The sequence below is a fragment of the Dendropsophus ebraccatus genome, chromosome 4, assembly GCF_027789765.1.
Source record: "Dendropsophus ebraccatus isolate aDenEbr1 chromosome 4, aDenEbr1.pat, whole genome shotgun sequence".
Classification (NCBI taxonomy): Eukaryota; Metazoa; Chordata; class Amphibia; order Anura; family Hylidae; genus Dendropsophus; species Dendropsophus ebraccatus.
In genome coordinates, this window is record NC_091457.1 from 131,609,453 (window position 1) to 131,624,395 (window position 14,943).

The window sequence follows — 14,943 nt, forward strand, 5'->3', positions numbered from 1 at the left end:
TCTTTTAAGACATGGAATAAAGCTTATAAAATGACAAGTATGGACAACTTTAAGTGCCGGAAGCAGAATAGAAGCGACACGTTTCTTGGCAACTTGAAGAGACTTGTATGTACAAGATACTTCACAGACAATTTTGTAGATAAAACAATAGTAATGGAATTAGTGGGTTATTCATTTGAATATTTTGCAGGTTTGATTTATTATATATTTATTTATTTATTTTCCCTGCATAAAATATAATAGCTGTTTTACAATAATGTATGCTTCAGAGGTTTCTGATATTCTCTTCTATGCTGTGCTCCAGGTGGAGTTTGAGGGCCTTAAACATGAAATCAAGAGACTGGAGGAAGAGACAGAGTTCCTGAATAGTCAGCTCGAAGATGCCATCCGGTTAAAAGAGATTTCAGAGAGGCAACTGGAGGAAGCCCTGGAGACCCTGAAGACTGAACGTGAACAGAAGAACAACCTACGCAAAGAGCTGTCCCATTACATGAACATCAATGACTCCATGTTCAGCAACCACCTAAACTTCTCCCTCGATGGACTGAAGTTCAGCGATGAAATCACCGAGCCCAACAATGATGATGTCGTGAATGGTTTCGATCACAATGGAGTCATCAAGATGAATGCTGACAACAAAGTGTCCACCCCCAAGAAGAATGATCCGGCACCAAGTCTGGTTTCTGACCTGCTAAGTGAGCTGAACATCTCTGAAATTCAGAAATTGAAGCAGCAGCTGATCCAGGTATTTTCTGTAGTACTGATTCCAGATTGCTTTCACCTCTATGGGCTACTCTTCCCAGCAGGGTTTCTAATGCAAAAAACATATGATTTGCACATATTATTAAGCAATTTAGAGGGGCTTTTGTCACGTCCTAGGACCCTTGACAGTCTTTTTTTTGGTGCATCGGCACTAACTGAGGTCACCGTTGTGTTGTCTAGTAACCTTTTTTTTTCTCTTTAAAACTTTCAGGTGGAAAGAGAAAAAGTTGGTTTGTTGTCTACTCTTCAGGAATCCCAGAAACAGTTGGAAAACACCAAGGGTGCTCTCTCCGAGCAAAACGACAAGGTCAGCAGGCTCACAGAAAACCTAAATGCCATGAAGAAACTTCATGCCTCCAAGGAACGCCAGTCTTCTCTAGACAATGAGAAGGAGAGGGATAGTCATGAAGATGGTGATTATTACGAGGTTGACATCAACGGTCCGGAGATCTTAGAATGCAAGTACAAGGTAGCCTCAGCGGAAATACACGATCTCAAAGAAGAACTGAAGGGTGTGAAGGCCAAGTATGAGGAATGTGAGACCAAATATGAAGAGGACAAGAACAGGTTCGAGACCGAAACACAAGCCATGGCAGAAAAGATCGCTTTGCTGGAGAGGACCACACGGCAAGACAGAGACCAAGTTGTCAGACTCGAGAAAGAACTTAAGAAAGTTAGTGATGTGGCAGGAGAGACACAAGGAAGCCTCACTGTGGCTCAAGATGAGCTGGTTACCTTTAGTGAAGAGCTGGCCAATCTCTACCACCATGTATGTATGTGCAACAACGAAACGCCCAATAGAGTCATGCTGGATTATTATAAGGAGGGTAAAGGTGGAAGAAACAGTCCCGAAGGTAAAGGCCGTAGATCACCTATTCTGCTTTCTAAGGGTCTGTTGAATAACGAAAATGGCCATAGTGACTCTGGATCTCCTGTATCTCCAATCCCATCGCCTGTTTCTGATCCTAGAAGAGAACCCATGAACATTTATAATCTTATAGCTATAATCCGTGATCAGATCAAGCATTTACAGGCTGCAGTGGACAGGACCACAGAGCTATCCCGGCAGCAGGTAGCCAGCCAAGAGCTCGGACCAGCCGTGGATAAAGACAAAGAAATGCTCATGGAAGACATCTTGAAGCTAAAGTCTCTTTTGAGCACTAAGAGGGAACAGATTGCTACTCTGAGAACGGTGCTTAAAGCCAATAAACAAGTGAGTCTCGATTTGATACAGAGCTTAAGCAATTATTTTTTCAATTATAATTTATTCATTGCGTGATACGCTCTGAGGAAAGTAGGTTAGGTCTCATTATTTCGGAAGGGGGAAATATATTCCCAATTAATCTCCGGAGCAGCTGAATCCTCAACCATTTTCTTAGATTGAATGGACAAATCTTATCCTATTTCTTATTCAATCTTATCTTTGCTTTAAAGAATTGTGTCCTGTCTTGGTGCATCAAGTGAAAAACTTTGATTTTCCAGATTAGGAATATTTTTGTGGTACATTTAATACCTTCAGTCAATGGTACGTCAGAATTAATTGCTTTACATTGACAGATGGAACAATAATTTAGCCTAGAACAGAATTATCTGTCAGATAATTTTTTTAACCACTGTTATAAATTATTGACAAATCAAATTAATGTATTCATCCCTATGTATTCATTTCTTGTTTACAGTCAGAACATTGAACCAATCATAAGGTCTAACTTCTATTTCTGTCCTCAGACTGCAGAGGTCGCTCTTGCCAACTTGAAGAGCAAGTATGAGAATGAGAAAGCCATGGTGACTGAGACCATGATGAAACTGCGCAACGAGCTGAAGGCGCTTAAGGAAGACGCTGCTACATTCTCCTCCCTCAGAGCCATGTTTGCCACAAGGTATGTTGATGTGATTGCATAACAATCACTTAAAGGGATTGTGCATGCTTTAAAAAACATGGCCGCACCATTCCTGTCCCCAGTTTGGGTGTGGCTTTGCAGTTTAGTTCCATTGAAGTGTAGGGAGCTCATTTGCAATGACACACAACCTGGGGATAGGGGTAATGCTATGTTTGCTAAGAAGAAAAAAAAGTAATGGGGCTTTTTCTGATTCTGGATAAGCCCTTTAACAAACCAAATAGGGTTGTCCACCTTGTGCAATCTTTGGGGCACTGTACGCCAGTCTTAGATAAAGCCCCGTCCCCTTTTCCCTGGCTGGATTTATTAAGAGGCCCATGACTCTTATTACAGCCGGGCTGTCCCTGCCGCAGGCATTGTGCAAAGGGCAGGTGTAGATTTTTGCCTGGTCTACGCCTGTTTTTCAGGCACAAACCTTAACAAATTAGGTGCAGGAGGAGGCCACTCCTTGCCCACCCATCAGGGGAGCGGGGGATACAGCTGGCGTACGCCACAGTCTGCCCCCTTTCCGTGGCATACGCAAGGGGCGCATCTCAATAAATGTCCCCCTTTTATGTTATAAAGAGTCTCCCAATGACAAGAGGATCATAATGTGTCCTACTGCTGGGACCTCCCAATGGTGGGCTGGGGGCAACCAAGTAGCAAACAATTTTTCTCCCCGAGAATCGAGTAGCGAAAGTTTTATAATAGTTTTCAAATTAGTCCAGAAACAAAATGTCCACCGTACCAGTGATAATGGAAAAAATTAGATGTAAATCATATTCACAAAGGATTGCGGGATACTGTTACACCCACCTCTAGGCTATGTGCAGACTATGTAAGAGACCGGCCATTCCGTGACCGGGACGGGTCACGGAACAGCCGGTCTCTGAAGAGAACACCTTTTCGGCCGCAGGATTCTAATGTGGGTGCATCAGTGCGTGCCCGCATCAAAATTCTCCACTGCACACTATGGAGCGAGCGGCCGGAGCCGCTTGCTCCACAGTTTGCACTGACATGGTTTTCTGTGCCACTATTCACTGAATAGCAAGTTGTCATGTCAGTTGTTTGCGGCGCCGCTAGGGATTCCAGCCAGAGTGTATGCCCTGTGTATATGCTCCAGCCGGGATCTCATAGACGGAGAGGTAACGTATATTTTCGTAATAATCATGACCGTTGTACAACGGCCGCGATTTTACAAAAATATACGTTGTGCGAACATAGCCCTAAGTTGTAAGATATACTTAAGGAACACTGTGTTGTTTTGCTTGATGGTCTATCAAGTAATCAGTATCAGATAGATGGGATGTCCGCATCTAACATCTGACCCTATGTCAGCATCTGACATCTGACCCCACCTGTTTGGCAAAACTGCTGTCGGAATATACGGATATAGATATATAGATATATATAATATATATATATCTCTATATCTGGAAGAAAGAAGCTTTATATATTGTGTAGTAGCTGTACTGGGTTACTGCGACTCCCATTGAAGTGAATAGGAGCTGAGCTGCAGTATCCCTAATGGCCACTACACAATACACGGAATTGACTGATTTTGGCTTTGCTTTGTATGTTGTGGGTGCCACAGCTCGGCAGACAGCTGGCAGGGTGCCAAGTGTCGGCACTCAACCGATCAGCTTTTGATGGTCTATCCTGAGCAGGTACAGGTGTTGTATAGTTTGTTTGTTTGATGTGAGGTCAGTAGTCTTTTTGTGATGACATTTGACTGGAACCCAAGATGCTGGCCAAGGTTGTGAAGCCCCAGAAAACAATTCACAATATGTGGCACAGGTTAGTAGGTTAGTGCAAGGAGTCAGATGTCTCATACAACACATGAAAGGGTATGAACAAGATTTCTTCATACTTATGGCATCTCATGACACATCCAAAGTAATTGTAAATCATTAGATTAATAGTTTGGAGAAAAACCTCTCAGATTTGCATTTGGCTCCGTTATCAACAAGGAAAAAGCCACTGCCAGACACGTCTAGCAGCAGCTTGTCTCCCTGAGAACAAAGGAATCGACCATGTTAAAATTTCCTGATTGTTCTTTTTTGACATCTGGGTGACAGCTGGGAGACCCCATATACACTAAATGGTTGTAGACTAGAGATGAGCAAAGCCTCAAGCACGTTCAGGTTCGTGCAAACCCAAACTTTCGGCAGCCCTTGGGAGTCTGGGAACAAATGGATACTGTCCAGGCAGCCTTAGGGCTGCATCCATTTTTTTTTAGCCACTGATAATAAAATGTTGAAAGTTTGGGTTCGGACAAACATGAACATGCTTGAGGTTCGCTGTTTTCTTTTTTAGACCTACATTGGTAGTGTATCATGTAGCACAGAGCTGGGAGAGTACCTGCCTAATGAGCACTTCTTCTGGTTTGTTCTAGGAATTGGTCTGAACACTCAGCAACTAAACTTTTGACATACCGCTACAACGTGTCAAAAGTTGTTGTTTCTTTTTTTGTTTTTTGTTTTTCAAAATGATGGTGACCATTAAATGTCCTTGGCACTTCAATGTGGAATACCCAGATTAGATATCGTTATACTTCTTTTTAATCCCCTTTTTAGTTTAACTTTGCTTTCTAGTTTGTTCTGTACTAGCTGTCACAACACACACATACATACATACATACACACAACACACACACACACACATAAACACACACACACACACACACACACACCAATGTTTTATGACCTCAGGGATCTACACTCACATTACAGCTGTTCCATGAAAGGTTGATTTGTTTTTAAGTCATCAGAATAACTTCTTTGGATTCTTGTAATGTCAGGGCATACCCCAGGGTGTCTGTTCCCTCCATGTGCTGCTCAGAAGAATGCTTAACATAGAAATATATGAGGAAAGAAGAAAGGATTGAAAAATATTTAACCTGTCCTTCTTGTCAGTCTTCACAATTCCCCAAAAGATCCCAAAATAAACTGGAGAAAAGTTATTATTGCCTGTAATCGGTGGCCTATTGTTCCTGGTCCCCTATTGCAGACAGTGCTGTGGGCAGTGGGGATGAGCTACTGCCGCAGCCAGTTGCCTTACACAGGTGTGCGAGAAGAGACAGCCTTGAAGTCTCTTTATATTTTTAGTTTTCATTATAGACTGAATAAAATCATGGAAAGGAGGATTTAAAGGAAAGATTTATGGTTCCTGTTAGGTATATTCCAATCTGAGATATCCCACAAATAACAGAGGTGGAAATACCCCTTCAGATTCTTGGCCAAAAGGTTAAAGTTCTTTAAGTAAATCATGCATAACTAGCATAAAAATTAAAAGGTTTTTGCATTCTTGCCTGAAGTGCTCATTGTGCCCTCCACACAGGATTTGGGATTATTTCGGCACATGCATTGGTATAATTCTAGAGCCTGCAGAATGCCGCTCACGTCCCCTTCCTGCCAAATGCTATTAATCAGACAAAAAAGCTTCATTAAAGTGGTTTTAAGTCCGGGGCCCATCTGCGCTGATCATTCCTGTACAGAACGTTAATCAGTCAGATCTGATCACAGGTTATATATAGGGCGACTGCTGGAGGAATTTACAGCAGGCTGATCCTACCCTATAAAACCTTCTCAAATAATTGATGGAACTCTTTATAACCCTTTATAGCTGCTGCTCACGCACAATGCAGGCAGTCATATCACATCGCTTACAGTGTTGTGTCTATGGCAATGTTATCTCTATGTCTTCTCTGGCAATATGAGCCCATTACGCTGTGGCTCCATGGCAATACACTATTTTTGTTAAAACTGGGGCATGACCTTCGACTTGTTTATGACTTAGATTACTGCTTTCCAGCTGTTGCAAAAAGACAACTCCCATCGTGCCTTTCTTACCAGCCATTGGTTTGCTCTTATATTTTTACATTTACTTTCCTATACTTAAAGGGACCTTGTCTTATTAAACATCTAATTTTACCACTTTGTTTGTTACTGGCCATTGGTTTACTAGAGCGAGAGGAACTGAGCTGATTAATACAGTATATAGTTTTGTGGGGAAAAGATTCAGTATAACTTTTTTTTTATTTTTTTATTTAAACCCCTGTTCAAATATGCTTAGGAGTCCAGTGGGTGGGGCTAATCAATGAGTACCTGCCCATCCCAGTAGGACTGCCCATTGGACTCCTAAACCCAGAATAACCAGAGAATAGAAATCTTAAAATATAAGTTATAATAGAATGGTTCTCTCAAAGCTATATATCAATCTGCCAAGCCCCCCTACTCTATAACATGTTGCCTGTAGATTGGACTGGATTGGATTTTCAATGTGACAGGTTTACTGTCGCACTGCACATAAAAAGTAGAGCATATTCAAATAATGTATCTCTTTAAAGTATACCAGTCGCAAAAAAATATATTTTAAGAAACCAACAGGGGTTGTGATCATAAGCTGTTTTGCAATACAATAACTTTTTAATGTTTTGTATGCTTAAATCAACATTATACGTTTGGCCAAAATCCCTCTGTGCTGATATTTGGTCTTTTCTCTGTTCAAAAAAAGAGACCAAACACAGGATGTCTCAGTCCTTTGCACACTCATGCAGGGAAAGACACCTGTTCATCATGTAGGTAGTATATTAAATGAGGCATTTAACGTAGGATAATTTATTAATGTTAGCTAGTTACATTATCAGCTCTGCAGCTTACCAGGAGACAATGCTCTTTCTTATGCAACAGTTTAGTTAGTACAGTATAATACCACTGTGTGGTAACAGAGGTTTTTGTGCTGTATGACAGGAGAGCTGACCATACAATGCTAGCACCCCCAGGATTATCTGCTACTGAATGTGGACGCACAGCAGCTGTACACATGTGTAGTGAATGTTAGTGGCCATATGTATAACATTGAACATTTAAACATAGAAAACAACAAAAGAGTATATTGCAAAACTTATTGCGATTACAACCCGTTGATTTCAACAGTGCCTTTTTAAATCAGGTGATTTTATATATAGTTTTGTGTAAACTCCCCATACTAAGAACACGTGGATTTTCTCCTTCCTGCCAGCCAGCTAGTGAATGTCCCCAACTGCATGAATTATTTCTAAGTCTGACGGAGGGTAATATATATAGTAAGAGGCCAGTCATACATAATGTAATATTTAAAGGAGAGATGTTCTGTTGCTTGATATAAGTGCAGCAATTAGTCTGCAGCCATCCAGTACCGCAGAGACTCAAGACTTCCTGAGGCGGCCCAGGCACAAAGGGATTTATTAAAACATGAAGGCAGGTCCCGGGGGGCTCTACAGAGTAATTATATGTATGCAGCTCTGAAGTACATGGTATAAATAGAGGGGGGTCACCTGGGAGCCCATGTCAGATTTAGGTTACCCATTTACTACAAAGTTGTGTTGGAGAGATTGGAATAATTAAAATCACTTCTACATGTCTTACAGTCTGTTATATCTCATACTTTTGTAGAGATATAGGGTGATTGAACCCACTTTTTTTTTTCTCAGCTTCGGCCACCTATCTAATGGGAATGGCGGCTGGGGAAAGAAGGATCGGGCATGTTCATTTTCATCTGCCCCGTTCTTAGATTCTCCTCTTTCAACGCACATTCATAGTCAGCAGAGAAGGCATATGTATAGGAGGATCGTACACGGATATCCTGTGTGTATGGTCATCTATAGGTAGTTGGGTTTTTGGTGGACAGACGTTCCTTTCAACCCCACCATACACCTTAAGAACAAAAGGATCAGGCATGTTGAAAACCAACTGCTCGATCCCTTCATTCAGGTGACATTTGCCAGTGGGGAAGATTTGGGACACTAGTCCGTATACATTAAGTGTCCTGCGGAAATGATCCTGGTGTCATGCATTACCTTCTCAGTCCATGCTAACATCAAGTTTTGCCTACAGCCTTCCCTTAGATAAGATGTTAATACAAATGCATCCACTGATGTTAAAATATTAATGTCTAATCCCTCCCCCCTCCTCTTCCAGATGCGACGAATATGTCACACAGCTTGATGAAATGCAGAGGCAGCTGGCGGCTGCAGAAGACGAGAAGAAGACCTTGAACTCTCTGCTCCGCATGGCCATCCAGCAGAAGCTAGCTCTGACCCAGCGTCTGGAGCATCTGGAACTGGACAACGAGCAGGCCAGACGAGCGCGCACAAAATCAACGTCCAAAAACAAAACTAGTAACCCCAGTGTAAGTCACGTTCGCTCTTGTGCAGACAGGTCCGAGGGGTCTGTCCTCAACAACCAGGTGTTCTGCAATGAGAAATATAAGATCTGCTGTGACTAGAGATGGCAGAGCCTTGTCTTTCCCTGCTTGGTTAGTCCGCATGAAATGCCCATTGCTACAATATTGCAGCCACCTAACCTGCGCTGGTTTGTTAAACTGTGTATGCAAATGGTCAAGCTGAGCTTAATTCTCACTAACACTTGTATGGGGGGAGCTTGCAGAAGGTTAATGCAGGAAGGAGACAGAGCAGCACTTCCGAAGTTAACCTGGCAGGCGTTTTTGTTTTTTGGGGGAATGGATTCCAGTCTGAAGCCATAATCACTGTGTTGGACTGGCCTTGCATTATATTCGCAAGCTGGTTTTAGATGCAGAATCACTGGGCAGCTATTCTTCTTCTATTGCATGATTTATATTATCATATATGGATTAAGCAGAACACATTGCAGTCCCTCCCACCAAGCCCGGGAGTCTGGAAGTAATTTTCGGCTGCTGTGTGGTTACAACATTATTGTAACATTATAATTGTAGATGAGAAATAATTTGGACAGGAAAGCAAAAATAAGAGTTGAAGAAGCGAAAGTTCCTGCCCATCTCGTAGCAGTGATTACAGGCTTCAGGAGTCGCTTATCTGGTGTGACCGGACCTGGTCCATTGGATGGGTGGCCTGCTGTAATGCATGTGTTGGTCATTGTATCATGCACCTGCTTAAGGTGACCATCCATAGAAGTCCAGAGTAGCAGTAACGTTAAACGTTGTGTCGAGAAATAAGGGATTTAGCGTAGGTCTTACCATCTGCCACCTGTCACGAGCATCTCTTACAGTACAGCTATTGCATGCTTTGCTAGCCTCTATCATTTCAATGCAAGTCAACAGGAGCGCAGATCGGCCTACAGTCCTACCTGCCACATGTGGTTTGGAAAAAATACGCTCAAGTATTAACAAGCTAACTGTATACGGAAATTAGTTTGGGCCTCAGAATACTTGACGCTAGGCCTCCCAGTGAGGAACAGACCAAAAATTCTGTAAAAGGAGACATTGCCAGTTCGGCTTATATGAAAAAATTGGCGAGCGTCTTCACAATGACTCCAAACTGGTGGCAGTTTTTTTGTTTTTCTTTTTCATTGTAAGTAATAGTATTAACTCTGTTATTCTATATTGTCATAGAATACTACTGGAATCGCTTTTCCGAGGAAATCCGCATTATTTATGCAAGCACATAACGTAACAGGGCTCTACAATTAGAGAAATGCTGACCCCTAGGGGTCAATGCCTCATCCAGTAATGAGGGTATGCTTGAATTAGAATAGAAATTTTACCTATCAAGTGTAATTCAAGCAAAAGAAAAAAAAATTATGACGATAAAATACTGTGGAAATTGTGCCGAAAAAGGAGAAAAAAAATTCTTAATCTTAATTGATGGGAGGATTAAATGCGGCACAATGGTTTCATTTTGGGGAAAATAAATTTAAAGTGCCTACTTCGTAATGCTGTACTATTGTAAAGCCCTGTTCATTCTGGAATTTTCTTAGCAATTTTTTTACATATGTATTGCTTCTTATGCTGATTCAGGTCAGAACGGATTGTGTCCTTATCCCTAACACTGTCCCGTCACTGTCCCTAACACGACTTCCTAACCTGCCTGTGCCCTTACTCCGCCTGAACCTTTCTTCTCCATGCCATGACCCTGGCACCGCTTCTGGTCACATCACTGCCATTCTTTATAGATTATCAGCACCCTGCTTCCTGTGTCCCGACACTCCGCCGCTAAGTAGCCTCAGGGTCACTGAAAGGTAATCGAGAGCTCGTGGCCTGGTTTTCCGAGTGAAGGAGTGTAGTGGAATAACTTAAAAAATTGCATGCTAACAGGGTGTTTTTGTTCTTATTCTACTTTTTTTTTATATTTAGAAATTATATATGCTATAAGTTAACTTATTAATATGTTATATTGAGGACTTAAGCTAACTGCATTTTCTTCTGTTTTCGTTCAAGAACTAATATTGATTCCATAAATTTTTAAATAGAAATGCACAAAAATTTGTGGTACTGCACGTTTCACAAAATGAAGACCACTTATAAGTGTTTTTTGGTTTTTTTTTTTTGTCTTTTTTGTGTTTTATCATTGTTTTTTTTGGGCTCATAATAAATTTAGCACAAGCAAAATGTCCCACTATTTTTTGCCCTGCCCCTTTATTTAGCATAAATATTCTAAAGCAAAAATAGACTTGCTTTTTTCCCTTTTTAAGTATAATGCTAAATAACATTTGTTTATTGGGGTTAAGGTTTTTGTTTGAGGTTAGGGTTTTTGTTTGAGGTTAGGGTTTTTGTTTATTGGGGTTAAGGTTTTTGTTTGAGTTTAGGGTTTTTGTTTTATTTGAGTTTAGGGTTTTTGTTTTATTTGAGTTTAGGGTTTTTGTTTTATTTGAGTTTAGGGTTTTTGTTTTATTTGAGTTTAGGGTTTTTGTTTTATTTGAGTTTAGGGTTTTTGTTTTTGACGTTATGGTTTTTGTTTATCTGGGTTAGGGTTTTTTTGTTTATTTGAGGTTGGAGTTTTTATCTGGCTTAGGGGTTTTGTTTATTTGGACTATTATATAATTTTTAGTTGCATTCTTTTTAACTGTTTATGGTGTGGTGGGATTTTTTTTTTTTTTATATATATATTATGGAATTAATTCAAGCTCCTAGGTTGGCGTTATATATTTGCCATATAAAATATGATTTTTAGCCATTGTAATAGTAATAATGATGCTTTTCTTTGTATTACCACCAATGCGTCAGTCACTAGAGGCATGATTCTATCTCTATATCTGCGTGGTTGCTCAGTGAACACATTGTGTTTTCACTGAATATTTTCTTGCATGTCCAGCGCATGGATGCAAAAAAAAAAAAAAGCTTCAATATTCTGACTCCAGAGCTTCAGCCGATATTGTTCAACACCTGTAAGAACTTTGCTACCTTGCAAAAATGGCTTTCCAGCACTGCTCCTTTGAGGCAGCGGCCGAGAGCTCAGCTTTCTCTCTATGCCTGGAAACTAATGACTGCCTGGCCTTGCTTATTTTTTATTTTTTTCCCTCCAACTAACATCCTCTGCACACCTCCTATCAGTAATTCCCTATTTGTCATTGATCTAATTTTAATTCTATTTTCCATTTTTTCAGTTGTAGAATAGTTCCTGAAGAAGACCCCAGTGCACTGAGATGCACGTAACTCCAGTCCAAGTAGCTCTTGACTATTAGAGGCAATGGCACAAAAAAATGTATACATATATATATTTAAGATGGGAAACTACTGCGCCCTTCTTTAATCTGATATCTTTTACAGTAAGAGTTCCATCCCATTATTATTTTTTTTTTAATATATCAAAATATATTCTCAGAATCAAAAAGCTTTACTATACTATGCTGCTGGGGAAGAAAACTTACAAGTGCTGAACAAAACGCTACGATCAACTATCCTACGTTAAGCATCAGTAAAGATGGGAAAAGGGTTTTCTTTGTTTTGTTTTTTTGTTATTATTATTATTATTATTTTACATCCAATTGTTAAACCTGTGCACTTTTGATATTTTAATTTTTTTTTGTTTGTTTCATTATATTTTATGTAGAGATGTTCTAAACATGTAGTGGCTGCATTACTAGCCTCAACATGGCGGTTTTCCTGGGTAGTATTAACGCTTGTGCTTGTTGATAAATGACCTATCAGCATGTGGCAGGAAATATACCGATTGTTTTCCGGTTTAATCCACCTGTCGACGTTAACTCTATATAAAGTTCTATGTTCTGTCTTACTATGGCTTTTTTTCACTACAGTTTTTTTGTGTTATAATTACTGATTTTAACTGCCATGTTCATAAAAAAAATCCAGGGTCTGAAAATTCTGGGGTTTTCATACTATATTATTATTCTTAGGAATAGCTTAATGTAACAAGGAAAAAACTTGACTTTCTTTGGTTAAAACAGTAATAGGCACTTGAAAAAAATGCGTTTAATAAGTAGTATTACCTAAAAAATTCAGAATCTTCTGATTTTTAGGAAATCAAGAATTGCTGATGAACAGAATTTTATACAACTGTTACCAATTTAAATTCCAAATTGGAATTGTTTCGTTTTGTTTTTTTTTGTTTTTTTTTCGTTTCTGCTTTTATTTTTATTTAGTAATTATTGTGCCAAATTCTGGTACATCTAGAAACTTCAAAACTTGTCAAATACCGAGTGTTTATAAGCCTTTGTTATGGATACCAGTAGTGCCTTTCATGAGAAATCTTAGATCAGCTTTGATGGGTGGTAGGATAAAAAAAAAGAAAAAATTCAGAGAAAGTAAAACCATGCGGAGCAATAAGTGCAAACGGACAAACTGAAAAATCATCTTGCATATTTTTAACGGATAAAACTCTTTATATTTACGGAAAACTAAAAATTAATTGTAAAAAATTCCGTTGGTCAGTGATTCTTCTTCAGCGCAGATCCTTGCTAATTCAGGGATTGAGACAAATACTTAATGTCTGCAAACCAAAACTAATAGCTTTGGAAATTTTTTTTTTCACTTTTAATATAGCAAGATGTATTACTGACACATTTGTGGTGGCGGTCCGCCAATCTCCGGGGGGTCACGAGGACTTATCTGTTACCTGTGTAATGGTGGTGGACATAGCCTTATCATTCTATCGCTAGCAAATGTGGGAAAACAACACATTAATATCTGCTCTTGCATGTCGTATTTAACTGCTGTTGTTTTCAGGAAACAGAATCTGCAAGCGGCATCAACAAGCTCCGCCCCTGCGCGGACGTTCGTTGAGGCCTGGGAAATTGTTTGTAATTGGTACTGGGAAAACTGACGTCATTTTTGCAAGATGACGAAAAAAATATAAACATTTTTTTGAAATTTTTAAGTACATGTTCTAAAGGGGGAAAGGTTTCTGTTTGCTGGAAAAACAGTCTGGATTCTAGATGTTGGGTTTTTATATGCTCATCTTTTACAGTATTGATCTTTAAGATATTGTTACTGCAAATTATTTCATCTGTTATGTGGGTATTTATTTGAAATTATTTCATAAAGTACTGTATTATGTTTCTGTGCATTATTTTTAGTGGCAAAGTGTTCTTCAGTTACATGTCATATGCACGTACTCTTGCCAAGTAACCTTTACACAGATCGGAAGGTGAAAGCGGTCGCCGTCGCATAGATTGGCGCTTCTTATAAAGGTCTGCCTAGTGAATGAAAAGTGTTATCGACTTTAATACAAGGTTGTGTGTAGCAAGTTGCCTGTGTAAGGGTAGTCACATGTATCAATAAAGATGATAAAGGAACTCCGGGTCTGCTTCTTTTATTCATTTATGGATTAACAAGAACGGGTTATTATGTCAATAAATGATGGGGCCATTATGGTCATGGGCAAAAGTTTTTCTTTTCGAATGGTTTATCGCCTGGCTATATGGATTCAACAACCATAATTTTTTTTTAACCTCCCCATATACAGGAACATCTAGCCCGGTGAATGTTCATCTGTTGTCAATGGGGAGGGGGGGTAGGCTGCAGCCCGATAGCCCTGCCACCGGCTTATAGAACGTAAGGCTTGGCTGGTGAAATTCCAAAATGTGTAGCCTTTCTATTAGATTTCTTCAACATATAAGGAGGACAGAGGATATCCTGTTGGGAATTGAACAGTGGTGACAAATACTTTAACAGTTGTCTATAGTGGTGGTCACCATAGGTCCATTCTCAGTGACACCTTATTGTCAACTGAGCAGTGATAACCCCCTTGACAGTCTGTGGATATTGTGGTCACCACTGATTAGTTGTCAACAGGGCTTAAACCCTTAGCTCTCTACCCACAGAGAACTGAGCTGTGGTGACTGCCAAGTTGACAGTCTATGGATATTGTAGAAGTCTATAGACTGTCATTGGAGAGATCACCACTGCTTCGTTGTAGTGGTATGTTTACACAGAGAGATTTATCTGACAGATTTTTGAAGCCAAAGCCAGGAACAGACTATAAACAGGGAACAGGTCATAAAGGAAAGATTAAGATATCACCTCATTTCAAATCCATTCCTGGCTTTGGCTTCAAAAATCTGTCACATAAATCTCTCCATGTAAACAC

General features: G+C 39.9%; 1 protein-coding gene across 2 annotated transcripts in view; it reads left to right on the plus strand.

The window, feature by feature from the left end:
* Nucleotides 1–14,149, plus strand: part of BICD2 (BICD cargo adaptor 2) — a 77,513-nt gene extending 63,364 nt beyond the window's left edge. The window contains exons 4-8 of one of the 2 annotated variants that reach the window (XM_069967042.1): nt 305–745; nt 974–1,975; nt 2,491–2,642; nt 8,600–8,810; nt 12,002–14,149. In XM_069967042.1, the coding sequence (XP_069823143.1) occupies nt 305–745; nt 974–1,975; nt 2,491–2,642; nt 8,600–8,810; nt 12,002–12,007 (1,812 nt within the window). In that variant the 3' untranslated portion in view covers nt 12,008–14,149. Of the gene's footprint in view, nt 1–304; nt 746–973; nt 1,976–2,490; nt 2,643–8,599; nt 11,130–12,001 lie in introns of those variants that run through there. The other variant, XM_069967041.1, reaches the window with a different exon arrangement.
* Nucleotides 14,150–14,943: the final 794 nt, after the last annotated feature.